General features: G+C 34.7%; 1 protein-coding gene across 1 annotated transcript in view; it reads left to right on the top strand.

The window, feature by feature from the left end:
- The window catches only part of LOC149784966 (uncharacterized), a 46,058-nt gene extending 37,047 nt beyond the window's left edge, over positions 1 to 9,011 (top strand). The window contains exon 9 of the mRNA XM_089978622.1: positions 187 to 9,011. Within this exon, the coding sequence (XP_089834748.1) occupies positions 187 to 364 (178 nt within the window). The 3' untranslated portion in view covers positions 365 to 9,011. The remainder of the gene's footprint in view (positions 1 to 186) is intronic.
- The last annotated feature ends 8,429 nt before the right edge of the window (positions 9,012 to 17,440 follow it).

Here is a 17,440-nt window from a genome sequence, read left to right as displayed (position 1 = left end):
TTGTTAATTTTCTTCCTCCTTTTTTTCTATGATGACATATACATGGTATTAATCAAATATTAGGGCAGGGGGCATTGTTTTGATGCAGATTAATTTAAAATTGTAAACTTTGTAACAGTTCCAGAACATATTTGAAGTTTCAAAATGGAGTTAGTAAGCGATAAAAATCATTTGACTGTTTTTCAGCCGCACACCTACACAACTCCAAAAAAATCTGTCCAAACATGAAGCCAGGAGGAAGAAAAAGGAAGTAAAGCCTGAAGGTCGTAAGCGTGACCTTGGTGCAGCATACTATGGAGAACACTTAGATCCAAATGAATTGTTTAAATTTAAAATTGAAAATGAAGCATTTTTGACCCAGTAGGCTCAAGCATTTGGTTTAAGTAATTTTTTATCATCTTGGAATCCATCAGAGGAAGATATTTTATGAAACTTCTTTACTGTAAAATATGTATAGTAATCATATACTTCTTTTGAAATAAGTAAATGTCATATGCTTGTATTTGTAAATAAGCAAGTGTTGTATGTTTTTATTTTTAATTAAGCAAATGGCATGCATTCATTTTTAAATAAGCAAATGTCACATGTTTATTTTTTTATAATTATTCAATACCTCTTATTAATATGTAAATATTTCAACATATTTATCATATTGAATGCCATACTTATCATATTGAATGCCATATTTATCATATTTAATGCCGTATTATATAATGATGATTAAAAGCAGCAGTAAGGAATGGCACAATGAGAATGTGTTAATTGAGATTAAAGACAGGTCAATCATTCTATTAGGAGTTGATCTAACATTGCAATAGTAAATTGTGAGTCTTAGAGTTGGCTTTTCTTATGAACACATGTATGCACATTTTTGGCTGCCAAATAACATGAATGCCCCTGTGCACTTCTTTCACATATTCACTGACTTTCCGTCAATACTTATTTTCCATCCACAACCAGTTTCCCTTGATACTTATTTTCCATGAATACAAATTTTCAGTCAGACCTCAGTGTCCATCTACACTAAGTTTCCATCAACACTTATTTTCCATCTGCACTCAATTTCCATTGACACTTATTTTCCATTCTGCACTCAGTTTCCATTGACACTTACTGTTATGTTTTGGGCAACTTAACATGATTGCCATGCTCAAAAAATATGGAATAAAGTTAAATATTTTCAAATTTATAAGGTATGAAAATATGCTGACATGCAAAATTTATACATTTTGTAACAGCTCTGTTACATCAACAAACTTCACATTTGTCTGACTTAATTAAATAAGGCGAATTGTTGGATCGACATCATGAATGGTGTTTTCACTAGACTGACATCATGAATGGTGTTTTGGTTGAAAAATGCCAGTTGCATTGAACAAAAAGTAATCATGAATGGTGTTTTGGTTGAAAAACGCCAGTTGCATTGAACAAAAAGTAATAAATTGCAGTATCTAAATATTTAACTGGAGATGCATTAATATTGCTTGATATTTTAACTAGGAGAACCATTATAGGATAGTTACCATTCAGCAAGTAAATTACATGTATTGGATTCAGGATGTAGTTATCTTCTTATTTGTAGCAGATTTTAGAAAATAATATACAGTACAACCATAATTATTCATGAGGAATTACATGCCCAATATATATAATTATTCATGAGGAATTACATGCCCAACTTATATAATTATTCATGAGGAATTACATGCCCAATTGATATAATTATTCATGAGGAATTACATGCCCAACTGATAAAATTATTCATGAGGAATTACATGCCTAACTGATCAAATTATTCATGAGGAATTACATGCCCAACTGATCAAATTATTCATGAGGAATTACATGCCCAACTGATATAATTATTCATGAGGAATTACATGCCCAACTGATATAATTATTCATGAGGAATTACATGCCCAACTGATATAATTATTCATGAGGAATTACCTGCCCAACTGATATAATAATTCAAGAGGAATTACATGCCCAACTTATATAATTATTCATGAGGAATTACATGCCTAGATTATATAATAATTTATGAGGAATTACATGCATAACTTATATAAAAATTCATGAGGAATTACATGCATAACTTATATAATAATTTATGAGGAATTACATGCATAACTTCTATAAAAATTCAAGAGGAATTACATGCATAACTTATATAATAATTTATGAGGAATTACATGCATAACTTCTATAATTATTCATGAGGAATTACATGCATAACTTGTATAAAAATTCATGAGGAATTACATGCATAACTTATATATTAATTCATTACAACAATCTCTGGAAAAACCTTAATGAGCCCAAATAAAACCCCAGCATGCAGAAATTAAACATTGGCAAAATATAAATAATATGTGATGGTGGAAGGCAAGACTACAACCATTAAATTCATGGTTCATTATTCTTACGATTGCACTACAGATGCCAGTGGCATTTGGTACAAATACTAAATAAGTCAACACAAGATATTACGTGGTCATCAGATGAATATAGCAGAGGTGGCCATAGCACAACTTGTGCAAGCCTGTGGTGCAGATCTTATGACATACCTAAAATAATATAGGATTAAATGATCATGGTTGGGTATTTATCTATGTGTAAATTTTACCTAATCACTCACAAAGTGAATAAAGTCCAAAGGACTTTATGTTAACTTTGTGAGTGATTAGGTAAAATTTGCACATCGATAAATACCCAACCATGATCAATTAATCCTTATAATTCCAATTTACTTTCTTTCTAACATCAGATCAGAAGATTTAATCAACAAAACATTCACTTTTATGTACATCGAAGTTTTCTTTCATTGGCCTCTTAACTGCGATAGAATACATAGCCCTATCTTCGCTAGCCAAGATTCATTGATTCTTTATACAGTGATATGGGGGAGCATGTCATAGCAGGTCATGCTATCGATATGTTGCTATGACCATTACTTTAATATATACAAAATGGTTGTTGCGGTTAAACCAGGAATATTCCCTTTTTTTTGAAAATTACGCTTGCGTATGACACATGTTGTTATAGCAACGTCGTTTTTATGTTCTACGCATTTCGATCTTTCAGAAGCAAAATCAGTTCCATTTTTAGTGATATCCCTTGACATATGACCCTGACCCTTAATAATCGCTGCTGTAACATGTTGAGGTGAAATGCAATATTTTCTGAAGATTGGCTTCTAAAGCCTGCCATATGCCTTCTTCAGCAAAAGGGGTGAATGTTGGAATGCAGGAAACTCTGTGGAATTAACATTGTTTTAACTTCTAATGGTCCATTTTAATCTGTGGCTTGTCATTTTTTTTAATCGGAAATCACAGGAGTGGTTGTGTGGGATATTTTTGTTGTTATTATAAGGGTGTAAGGCGTTGATACAGATAAAAACTTCACATCAAATGATCTGGAAACAGGGAAACAAAAGTAGTCCGCAGAATTTATCAATGTGTAAAAAATTCCAGATCAGTATCACGTGACCGTTTACATTCAATCAAAACATAGAAAATGCAATCAATTCATAAAACATGGAATTATTTGCATTTGTTCTTTATTTATATCAAAATTTCTGAATAAAACTGAATAGTGTTCTAAAAATATTATTTTATGTTACCATTATTCTCCACAAAAACAAACTCCTCTTCCCACTCTGTCTTAAATCCTCTATTCTCATCTTTGTGTTTTCTAGATATTTGCAAAAATATATAACCATCTTTTTTCAATATTGCCTCAAATATTGAGGCTTCCAAAGGTCATCTTTCCACCCCTAGAATATTGTGACAACAGCGACATCTATTCATAATAATGCTAAATAAGCAAAATAATGTCTGGCAAATTCATTAGAAGCGTGAGCATCTAACACAGAACTGATTAATGTGACTATTTTGTACTCAGAAAGACCATCAGAAATATGAACTCTAGAAGTTGGGTGGATAGATTACACTTTCAGCTATAATTGTTTTGTGGAATTGCCATGATAAAAGTTTACAAGTACTTCCTGTTATGGATGTTACTAAACTATATGGAGCACAGTATATCTTAATATGATATTAGGTGCATAGCAAGTTTTATAAATTGTGATACTTTGGAGTACTTGAGCTTTGAAACCTATAAAATCATTAGCCATGAATGAAAGCTAATTTAGAAGATCAAATGATGTTCCCATAATTATGTATCATATTGAGAAATATTTGGGGTTTGTTACTACTATGCATTGAAGCCTTTGTGAATTCTGTGTTGATACTAATTTGCAATGGGAAAAGTATTTACATATTAGAATTTCAAAACATTAAACAATCTAAACAATATTGAGCTTACTATGTATAAAAGGATTTTTGTTGAGATCTCTCTTTAACACATTAACCCCTAGCAGCGACTTTACGGGGCAGGAGGTAGTATCATACTGTCGAGCTCATGGTCATGCATGATACACTAAAGTGGGTGGTATTATAGAAAGGTAGACAGATGTAGCTCTACAATGATACCAAATAATCTGGAATATCTAGTTGCACTACAAAATACAGATAGAAAAACCTCATTTTCTTTACCCAAAATTCGCCCGTGGTTGGAATCCGATTTTGTGTCCGCATTTTAGACCTTTTGGTCTCAGATCTAAGGCAAACCGGTATAAACTGCAAACAGACAGATGAGCCTCTGAAAAAAGTAGGATAAGATGGGCATTTGGAATAAAGAGTGGTCTCCATACAAAAATAATGGCTTCGTTTAGCAAAAAAAAAAAAAAGAACTCCAAATTTTACCCTTCTGCTCTTGTGCGAGTCAAATTGCCAATGAAAAATGATGTTTCTAACACAACTAGGCAGTATGTTATTGAAAGATGACCGGGGATTTAGTGTTCTCGAGTCTATTCAGAAATAGCTTTCAAAATGTGTTTCCTACTCGATTTTCAGGCGAAAATGACAAAAAGCTCCAGGGGTTAATGTGTTAAGTTTCATAGCTCAGTAAAATCCATCTTTATCTGCTTGTCAGAAAGGGAGACAACTGTTCTTTCACTATTATCCAGTCAGATTACAGTGATTTTCTCCAATAATGTTTTTGCCATTTACTTTTCTTCAACAAGTCATAAGATATGTTATTCAGCTAGTGGAATTCGAGCAGCTGGATAATTTAGCAGGTGCTTTAGTCATTTTTGTCAGTAAAAAGTTAGACTTGAAGAAAGAGAGAGTGAAGAAGAAACTTAGGTGGGTTCACATACAGATACCAAAGGGTGAACTGAGCAAGACTAACTCTAGGAATGTAAATACCAATTTTGGTATGAACTACTTGAATCTGTAAAGTTTATCAGTCTAAATCATCTTGACTGGAACAGGTCTGGTAAACATCATAAGAAACATGAACTACTTGAATCTGTAAAGTGTATCAGTGTAGATTGTCTTGATTGGAAAAGGTCTGGTAAACATCATAGGGAACATGAACTACATGAATCTGTAAAGTTTATCAGTCTAAATTGTCTTGATTGGAACAGGTCTGGTAAACATCATAGAGAACAAGAACTACATGAATCTGTAAAGTTTATCAGTCTAAATCATCTTGACTGGAACAGGTCTGGTAAACAGCATAGGGAACAGGAACTACATTAATCCTGCATATGGTGTGCATGAAGGCTCTAGAAATTCAAGACAGTCCATTTTTCAAAACTTAAATAGATTGTTAATTGTTTGAACCATTTTGCTTTGAATAGAAGAGGTACCAAATTACTGTGATAGATTTCTCTGATGCTCCAGGTAGGACAGCATACCGTCAACTTGTATCATATTTTAGTAAAAATGAATTTATCTTAATAAATATGTTTCCCTCTCTTGAGAATCATTAAATTAACATTTAATGAAACCAGTACAAAATAACAGTGTATTATTAATTAAATACAAATATATGACATGTCCAAGAAATGTGTTGTTTTGTTACTTATCATAAATTAGAGGAGAATTTTCTTTTTATGTCATTTCAATTGCCAGATCATCAATGGCATTTTTGGATTTGACTATGAATTAGTGTAGCATGAGTCTGATATATATATATATATCATACCAATCAGAGTTTTGTGTCATGTCTATGGTAAGGAAAGCAGTTGAACTCAGTACAATATTAGTTATGGGCATGGGTGTTTTCTCTTTTGCCATACCCATGCAAACATGTCTTTTGCAATTTTTCCTTGAAATGGCATTTAAGATCACAAATTCATGGCAATTATTAACTTGATTCATACCATGTGCCAGGTAATTTTGGTAGGTTTGAATGTCTGAGCTGTACTTTTAGTTTATTTTCATGGATTTGAGAATGTAAAATAAAATACATTGGAACATTAAATACAGAAACATTTGGGACATTCTATATATTGCCAAAGAAAGCTAAAATATATCTAATGCCAGAAATAGATGCTGTAGAGTATGAAGTTTTCTACAATTTGAGTACAGACACTTAAACCTGGTTGTTTTTATATATTTATGTTTTGTTTTGAATTTTCTGATTTCAGTGCTTTAAATGCTGCATGTGTCTAACAATAGGTATTGTAACACCCCATGTGTTATACAACAAAAAGACTAGAATTAAGGACTTAAAAATGCTTTTTATAAATAATAAAGGTGAGGTAACACCCCATGTTTTATACAACAAAAAGACCAGAATTCAGGACTTAAAAATGCTTTTTATATATAATAATAAAGGTGAGATAGAACATACCTTTCAATATCGCATAATGACTTTACATCAACAGTGTCTGTCACAACAATATTAACTTCTGATAATATAGAGCAGTCTTGTGTGTCAAAATGCCAAAAGTCAATGTTGTAATACACCATATTATGGTGAAATTAACTATGTTATTAAATTCATGCGTGTATTAACAGCTAAATGTATTAGATTGACTGCAACACATTCTGACATAGTAGCATGATCACAATGAAAAAAATTTTTTTGTTCTAGTGTACTTGAGCAGTGTGGTGGGAGATAGCAGTGGATTTATAAAGAATTATATAATAATTATAAAGCATTTAAATTTAGTAGCAATCATGTAATAAATATATTTAAAATTTCTCATAATTTGATTCAGTTTGGGGATTTTAAAATGCCAAAGTTAGTATCACTTATTTAAAAATGTATAATTGATGGCTTTAGAATACATGGTCAAAATTTTGTTCTACTTTGATGTTCATACTTTGCCTCTCTGACAGCTATCTGCCAGTGCACTGTCTGTACTCAGATTTATAGACTCCTATTCATGTCACATAACCTTAGTTAGCTAATCAATATTTCTCCTTCTCAGGACTAGCCATGGCAGTAACCAAGTCAACTGTTCAAACTGCATGGAAAAATCCCTCTAACACAAAATTTAGACAGAATTAAGTTGTCCTCTTAATGTCCATGGTGTGCATTTTTGCTTTTAATCTTATTTGTATATAAATACCTATGATTACTTAGAACTGAATGAAATGGACAGGTGAATTTCGATGCGAACGTATTGATGATGCAGTGAATCGTAATACGGCTAGAACTAGACCCTATCAAATTCATACTATTTTGCACATTAAAGTAAAATAACAAGTTCTACATAAACAAGAACTTACAGTAATGAACAGTAACATTTGTTCTAACTTATTGTTCAACAAAAGCCTAACAAGAGAAATGTGATTCTTTGGCTGGGCACATTGATTTCGTCACTATCCTGCATCTCCGCTGTTTCTGTAAAACCCCACCGGATGGTTGAAGTCACAAATTTATGGACTAACATCTTATTTCTGGCTTTGATATTCCAAAATCATGGAAGGTAAGATAATTCATTTCCTAAACTATTCATGAGTCATTCCAGCATAAAACATGCATGGTTCAACATGAAAATGAATATGGCACAATACCTGCTATTATGCAAACTTCTTTCCACTTAATGTTGATGTCCCATGGCCTGTAGAACTGTTGATGTCTTTAAATATTCCTTGACGAATTCATTAATACCCATGACAACAGTGTAGAACTGTTGATGTCTTTAAATGAATTCCATGACGAATTCATTAATACTCATGACAACAGCGTGACATTACGAGGACCATAGCAAAGTTTTATACTCACATTTAATATAAAATACAGAGTACACATTTATAAGAGATGCAGATGGCGAACTAAACAATGGTGGGTGGGTGGCATACTTTCAGGCATTCAGACATGGCAGATATTTTCAGTGACAGATAAAAATGACAAATATGCCAAAGTCTCGTAGGTCAAACATCATCTCACGTCTCAACATTTAACATCAAATAATCTTCACACATTAATTGGACAATGTTTATGCATGCAAAACTCCATTCACAAACCATTAAGGTATTACAACATAGTGAACTGCCTCATTTTTCTGACTTTGTTGCATATTTTTACATTATCATTATTAGTATTACTATTGGAAAAGGAATGTTGTTCTTAATAGTGCCTAGTATTTTGGTTTGTTGAGTTAGGTATTACAGTATTATACATGTTTTGGAGTACAAAGGCTTGCCAGAAAACGAAATGGAATAAGGGTTTTATTGTAAAAAGGTTAACACAGTGTGTGAAATTACTGTCAAATCAGTGCAAAAACGATTAACAACATATTGCTGCACTAACCTGTGTACGCTAATATAAATCAACAAATTTATAAGATATTTTATTAAGGAGTTTTGTTTTCCTTAATTATGCATACACTAACATTAATCTGTGCTAAAACATCAATAGATGAACGAGTATTCAAGTTCTGATGCACCAATGTATGTTGCTGCTGGTGTGGACATTAATTTAGACATGAAGCTCAGTACAAAAAAGTGTCTACTTTTTGTGGTTGCATTTTCTTTAAAAGATTTGTTTACATGTTGGATTGCACATATCTTTAAGAATTCAAAATATGTTTGTGTCCTAAATATCAAATATTTGAAATTATATGATACTGAGTGTATTTTAGTATTCCATTCTAAAGTTTGAGATTATCTTGTCCTTTTTAAAATAAAAAATTCTGAATAAAATTTACATTCTTGTTTTCTTTGTTAGTGATGAAGCATGTCTACATTACCTGTCTTTCAGGCTCTACCAAAATTCCAAAGTTTTGTCACTATTCATCTTTGGTGCATTTTAATCTGTGACAAAGCATTTGATAAGAGTATGTCAGAGGGGATTAACACATGAACTGAAAGGTGCTGGAATTAATAGCAATCTGTTGGCATGAATAGACGATTACTTAACTAATGGGACTCAAACAATTATGGTTGGAAATAAATTCTTAAACCAAGGACAACTTGATGCAGGATTACCAAAAGGATCAGTATTAGGTCCCTTTCTTTTTTATATATGCATTAATGACATACTGAAAGTTTAAAATGACCGATTAGATTATTTGCAGATGAGGGATATCAACTTTTCATTCAAAGCATATTAAATGATGATCATCAAAAATTATTGGATTGAGAAAATCTTGTGCTTGTTAATTTTAATCCATCCAAAAATAGAGTGCATCCTTTTCACCAACAGGGAGCTGGAATACATACTCTGTATTTTGGGTAACAAGATTTGTTTTGTTAAAAGACTGGCATCCAAGAATTATTTTAACGTCCAATGGCTCTTGAAGCAACCATATTGAATCTATACTTCATTCGGTATCTATGAAAAGTGGACAACTGAGGGAACCTAGAGATGTGTTATAAAAACATAACATGAATAACATTTATTCAACCAACATTCACCCAATTTTGAAATAGTCCTCCTGTACTAACTCAGATTCTGAAAACTTTTGGAATAGTTTCTGTACTACCAAAATTTGCTAGCAGAGATGTATTTTATTTTGAAACTCTAATAAGTCTCAAAAGATGCCTCATGAAAATTTGAAGCTCATGAGATGATAGCAAACTCTGCAATCCTTGTATCTGAATAAACATTTTGATCCGAGACATAATAGTCTGTTTGCTGACGTCCACAGTCAACCTTCTCAAGTTTTTATCTCCATGATCTCGCTTCACCTAGACAAAAATTGAACCTGGTGGTCCAGTGGCTGTGCCCAGAAGACCACAAGTCCCAGCTGATGTCAGCGCAACCTCTTCACATGTGCAGGTTTAGTGCTTTTGCTTGATTTGCCCAGAACTTTTATTGGCAAGAAGAATTATTTTCTTCTAATCTGGGTCATCATGGGTAACATGATGATTGTGATTCACTCCTTTTAGGAAAGCAGGTTATCCTTCACATGCAATCCAGGACAAATTTGAGTGATGAACCATGAAATATGGATGACGGTGACCTACTTTTGTAATGGGGGTGTAGTACTTGTCAAGTGCATTCTCATGACTCAAGATTTCAGGTATAACAAATATGCATACAGCCTACAGGGTGCAAAAAGGATCCAAGCTAAATGCAAAACCAAAATCATATGTAGAAGTCAGCCACCTTAGCCCTCTTCCTGGGGAAATGTGACATCATACCCACTCCAAACTGCTGCTTAGGACCCAAAAAGAAAGAATGGTTGAATTTCAGTAAGGTTGTCATGTATGTACATGATTTTATGTGCATGGATGCCAAAGCCAGGAGTAATAAAATAACTCCTCTACTTTGTACATATCGTTTTGCATTTAGCTCCATTTTTTGGGCACCTTGTAGGCTGTATACATACTGGCATACCTGGAATGCAAGCAATAGAATACATGAAATTAATCTCTGAAAAGGCACATCAATAGGAAAGAGACAGCTTTAACATAACACTGCATCACTATATGCTGAATGTTTCTAAATCTATGCTGGTTAAAACTGCCAAAGTGTTCCTTGAAACTGATCAACAAGGCCCATAACTCAATCAGGAAGAGGCCCAGGTGGGCTTGATATCACTCACCTGGGTAGCTGGCATATGTCAGCTTGTGAATGCAAAGTCACACAGTTTGAAACTTGCTATTTTGTCTATTATTGTTGGTGTTAATTATCTTCTATCTTTGGCCAAACATATAGGATTACTTTCTCAGCCAACAAACAAGTTAGAGACAGCATTCTCTAACTGGATCTCTTCCTACCCTGGAGACTAGCCCATATTCACAATGTAGAAACAGTTCATAGCCCCATCTTTAAAGTATATACACATACATGTGTACTTGGCATTACAAGGGGAGTCAATCTGAATAGTCACTATGGATTACTGGTCCTTACTACTCATGGGGCACTGCCTCTTAAGTCATAACTTTGAAAGCGTCGAGATGCATGAATGTAACTCATAAATGGAAATCATCTGTGGTCTTGGTGATACCAGTCTACATGTCAAATCAGATAAATTATGGCTGTCTTTTAGCATGACTTAAAGCACCTCATAACAAGGATAGGGGCGTCAAGTGCCTTTCTCAGTGATAACACAAAGGCTGATGAACCAGGCCTGGGCAGTTACTGAACCTGCAACATGTGACCCTTGAATAATGAGGTTGATGCTCAACCAACTGTACCATGAGAGCTTCCCAACATTAGATTAGAAATATGTCCTGTAGAGTGTTCACAAGCTTCCCAACATAAGATTAAAAATATATCCTGTAGAGTGTTCACAAGCTTCCCAACATTAGAATTAAAATATGTCCTCCAGAGTGTTCACAAGCTTCCAAACATTGGATCAGAAATGTCCTCTAGAGTGTTCACATGCTTCCCAACATTAGTTCAGAAATGTCCTCCAGTGTTCACAAGCTTCCCAACATTAGCTCAGAAATATGTCCTCTAGAGTGTTCACATGCTTCCCAACATTAGATTAGAAATATGTCCTCCAGAGTGTTCACAAGCTTCCCAACATTAGATCAGAAATATGTCCTCTAGTTTTCACATGCTTCTCAACATTAGATTAGAAATGTCCTCTAGAGCGTTCACATGCTTCCCAACATTAGTTCAGAAATATGTCCTCCAGTGTTCACAAGCTTCCCAACATTAGATCAGAAATATGTCCTCTAGAGTGTTCACAAGCTTCCCAACATTAGATTAGAAATATGTCCTCTAGAGTGTTCACAAGCTTCCCAACATTAGATCAGAAATGTCCTCCAGAGTGTTCACATGCTTCCCAACATTAGTTCAGAAATGTCCTCCTGAGTGTTCACAAGCTTCTCAACATTAGATCAGAAATATGTCCTCTAGAGTGTTCACAAGCTTCCCGACATTAGATCAGAAATATGTCCTCTAGAGTGTTCACAAGCTTCCCAACATTAGATTAGAAATATGTCCTCCAGAGTGTTCACAAGCTTCACAACATTAGATTACAAATGTCCTCCAGAGTGTTCACAAGCTTCCCAACATTTGACTAGAAATATGTCCTCTAGAATGTTCACAAGCTTCCCAACATTTGATTAGAAATATGTCCTCTAGAGTGTTCACAAGCTCAACCAATCAGATGAAAGGTCATTTCCTTAAAATCCATGGATGTTGCTCATACTCAAAAATACTCATGCTCACATACCAAATCTAATAAAAATCCAATCACAAATAATTGCCTCTAGAATGTTCAAAACCTCGGCCAATCTTATGTTAGATCACCTCATTTTGTAGGTGTTGATCATAAATGATCTCATCTGAGATCTCAATAATGTAAGCTTTAAAATCTTTAAAAAATCTTGCCAAAATATGTCTTCTTGAATGTTCAAATGCTCTGTCAATCAACTGGAAGATCACCTCATTATAAGCATTGATGTCACCCATAATCTAACTCATCTGAGATCTTGATGACATAAGCTTGCATACCAAAGCTGGTCCAAATCTGATCAGAAATATGACCTCTAGGGGTCAGTATGCTGAATTAATCCTGTAGCCATGGTGACTCAATGATTAGCATGCTGATCTGTGACTGATATTCAAATTCTACCATCAGATCAGCCCATATCTGCAACCGTGGTGTGTCCTTGGGCAAGGCACTTTAATCCAACTGTCTCTCACTTAATAACCTACTTATGTTATTGTGACATAAAACACCAAAACCAAACCAATCAGCCAATCTGCTGCAAGACCACTTCATTAATATACAATGTTGTCACATTCCAACTTGTCCGAGAACTTGATATTTATTTACAAACCAAATCTGAAAAAAATCTTACAAGACATATGGCCTCTAGAGTGCTCACAAGCGATGGCCTCAAGAGTGCTGTCAAGCTATGGCCTCAAGAGTGCTCACAAGCCATGACCTCAAGACTGCTGTCAAGCTATGGCCTCTAGAGTGCTCACAAGCTATGGCCCCAAGAGTGCTGTCAAGTTATGGCCTCAGGAGTGCTCAGAAGCCATGACCACAAGACTGCTGTCAAGCTATGGCCTCTAGAGTGCTCACAAGCTATGGCCTCAAGAGTGCTCACAGCTATGGCCTCAAGAGTGCTGTCAAGTTATGGCCTTAAGAGTGCTCACAGGCTCAGCTAATCAGATGCAATGTCATCTCATTAATAAGCATATATAAGCAATTCATCTGAGATCTCAATGATCAGCCTGCAAGTTACCAGCTGTTAGTTACAAGAAAATTCAAGAATGCAAAATACATGGAAAAGGGGATGTAAGTTTGTCAAAAGACATAATTTTAAAGACAAAATATACATATAATAAATTAAGTCCTCATTATTATTATTATTATTATTATCATGCACAAAACTGCAACAGGAAAGCCTTATGTAGCATCTACCATTACTGAAAATGGCCAAACCCTTCAGGCAGTGAACAAGTTCACCTATCTCAGCAGCACACTGTCACATGTAGTCTACATCGATGATGAAACCAACACCAGAACTGCTAATGCAATTGTGGCTTGGCAGACTACATACAAATGTGTCAAAGCAGAGAGGCATCAGCCTATAAACAAAACTATTGTGCTGCCGACATTGCTGTATGTATGTGAAACCTACACCGTGTAAGTACACTGTGCCAAGAACCTGAACCATTTTCACAATGGTTGCTAAAGGAAACTGATGAGGATAAGAGGAGGACAGGGTCACAGACACTGAGGTTATCACAAGGGCAGCCATTTCAAGCATCCATAGTCTGCTGATGAAATCAAAGATGAGATTGGCTGGCCATGTCACCAGGGTGTCAGAATAGTAATTATCAAAACATCTATAATGAGCTGAAGGAATGGTCAGAAAAAATGCTTCAAAACTTCCCTAAAGACATTCTTGAAACACTCCAACAATGAAGAAGATTTCTTGGGAAGATTTCGCACAGGACTGCTCCACCCAGTGTACTCGGTAGTCTCATCCATACTGGGGCTGCAGATTTTGAACTGGGGAGAATTGCAGAGGCAGTGGAGAAATGTAAGCAACATAATAAATGCATCACATCCTCAACTGATCAACCAAGCCCCAGAACATGTCAGAGCATAAAATGGCCTGATCAGCCTTACTCATATTCAGTGAAAATCAAACGAATCAGTGATGTCACGGTCATCTTTGAAGTTTGTTAATGCATACATGTGAATCTCCCAAATGGGAAGACTTTCCTTACAAAATGAGGGGTGCCTCCTTTCCCTCACTGAAATCTCCTGTGTATGCAGATTTATTATTGAAAAAGAAATTCCATTTCTTTCTACATCTTACCTCTAGTAAAGTATATTTACAGTAATACTGCCCGTGATCAAGTGACACTGACCTTGTTTAAATAAGCAAAAATGATTCAGTTGCTGATTTCAAGCAGTATAAAGCAGTTATATCTTTTTAATTCTTTTGGCAGGGTCAGATGGCTTCATTGTTTGAAGTTAGCCATCAAAGATTACACCAAAGGGCTCATATTGTTGCTTTTTATCATTATATATACTATGTAATACATATATATATATATAGTACCAGATTCTGTTTGCCAACTTTGTAGCTGAACATAATCACTCCATTCATGATAACAGATCATTTTTTAGAGCTAGTTAAAATAATGTTCCCTGGCTTGGAAATCACACAAAAGATCTAATACAGATCGATAAACACAGTTGAAAAACACTGTCAAGGTGACCTTTGGTCTTCAATGGGATTAGAAAGTCAAAGGTCACAATGAAAACTTCACTCTTCTCATTGAAATTCCTTCCTCTTTTAAACTCAAAACTCCTGACCAAATTTTGCAAATCTTCTGATTTGTCCTAAATTAACTTCAAAAACATGGAGTTTTCATTCCACATATTTTGCAAGCTATTTCAAACAATCTGATTTATGAAATATTTTAAGTTAATCTGTGACTGCAGGTAGCTTTGGCTGCTTCATCTGCCCTTTCATTACCCTTAATACTAATCTGACTAGGAGTACAGAATACTTGTTCAAATTGTACAAGTAAATTATGTTTCTGTACAATTTACAGGAGGTCCCGAGTGGCCAAGTGGTCTAAAGTGCTCACGATTCTGGATCATTGCCATCTCACCTATCTGCGTGGGTTCAAGTCTCTGGCTTGGCTAATGTGGATATGTGAGAAAGCCTGCCAGTAGCTTCTCATGGGATGGTGGTTCTTACCAGGGTTTTCAAGGGTTCTTCCTCCACCAGTTACACTGGCTGCCATGGATAGCCTATCTTGTGCTGAAAAAGGGTGTTAAACCCTACAAGAACAATTTACAGATTCTCTGATTTAAAGTCTCCATGGCTTTCAGTACAGAAAAGGAATCTGAAATGATGATGAAATTTGCTTTATGAGAGATTTCAATGAAATGAGTGTATTATTGGACACTTTATCTGGCAACTGGGCTGCTGAAACAGCACTTTCAACCTTGACTATATCTTTTGAAGTGTCTGTATACAGGGTTGTATATGGCCATGGTACAAAGTTCTTATTCCAGAGCTGAAAATGATGAATTATTTTTAGTTTAGGTTTTAATGACTATGGTACAGTGAAACCCCTCTAAATGAAAACCATTGAGACACCCAAAATGTTTTCAGAGGTTTTCTGATTTTTTTGGTTTTCATCAAGGTGACAAAACATTTTTTCTAACCATTTATCTGAAATGAGAGAGAGGTGAGAGAATATAAATTGTAGGTTGCACTCTGCAGTTTTGCACTTTGGATAGGGTTTGATTTTTAAAGAAAATAAATTTTATAGATTTTTCTCACTGGTTACTTTAAACATATCTAGTCTCTCATATGTATATTTTTAAGATAACTTTTAATTTCCCTTATTTTGGTGTATGATTGATGGGTATAATTTGGATTATTGAGCATACAGATTGGCTTTACTTCAGAAGTTGGGGGCCCCGGGGGGGGGGGGGGGGCAGCCGAATAGTATAAAGTGCATGCCTTTACTGATCACTGGGATCTCACCTCTGTCCGCATTGGTTTGAGTCTCAGGCTCAGCTAATGTGGTTATGCACGAAAGGTTGTCAGTAGCTTCCTTTGGGTTGGTGGTTCTTAATGGTGTTTTGCTGCATTCTTCCTTCACCAGTTGAACAAACCATCATATATTACCTGTCGTGCACTGAGAAATGGCCTTAAAACCAAACAACAACAACAACTTCAGAAGTGGACTACTCAAAAGACTGCCAGCTCTGCTTGATCATTTTCACTTCCTGGACTTCAAATATATATTAGAAAACAAAACAAGCCAATAACATTTTTTAAAAAATACTTTTATATATATTTTATGATTCATTCACTGCATTTTCAGAAGCTGGTATTTTCTAATCTGGCAAAATACATTTTGCCTATTTTAATAACTCTAAAATTAGTCTACTTTGGAATAGTTTAGGTTTATTTTTAGAGCACTTGGGAGCAGCTATTTTATCAGCTTGCATAGTTTTCATAATGCCCATATATAGAGAAATTTTAGTCACGTGAAAATAGCATAGCGGTATGCAAATATTCTTTCCATTGTGCATGTTGTCAATGCAAACAACTTGACCTTATACTAGTCCATCTCTACGAAGTACATACTAACTGTAGATTGCTACCTAGGGCATGAGATCAGAATATTTTTCATCCTAGCTTGGTTAATCCATTGTCACACAAGATCATTTTGTTAAATTTGCTGGCAATGTTGAAAAGATGGCAGATTTCATCACTGTGTTCACATTCATTCTTGTAGAATTCAATTTTATATAGAATATCTGAAACAGTAGTTGTTCCTATGCTGAATCCCCCCACCCCTTTTCTTTGATGTAGGTTTTGGCACAAATTCATACTGATCAGACTAATTCTATCCTATATGGATAGTTCAATTCTACGATGCTGGTTGTTCTCACATGTTGACATGTGAGTGAAGACAAATGACAGTCATGGCTACTTAAAGACCATGACGTCATGATATTTCTCAATTGAAAATAAACTGAGTGAATATGGCTTTTAGAATATTGTTCTGTTGGTCTCCATTGGCAAAGCATCACAAAAGTGAGGTCACATGCCTGGTTAATAAGGCCCATATACTGAATTAAAAAAAAAAAATCTATTAATCATGTACAGAAATGAAGAGCATAATAAATAGATAAACATAATCTTTTTTAAATGACTTACCTGCAAACATTTAG

Source organism: Sinohyriopsis cumingii, chromosome 13, assembly GCF_028554795.1.
Source record: "Sinohyriopsis cumingii isolate HCF-2022 chromosome 13, ASM2855479v2, whole genome shotgun sequence".
Lineage (NCBI taxonomy): Eukaryota > Metazoa > Mollusca > Bivalvia > Unionida > Unionidae > Sinohyriopsis > Sinohyriopsis cumingii.
Note: the sequence above shows the minus strand (reverse complement) of the source record. Positions and strands in the feature narration are given on the sequence as shown.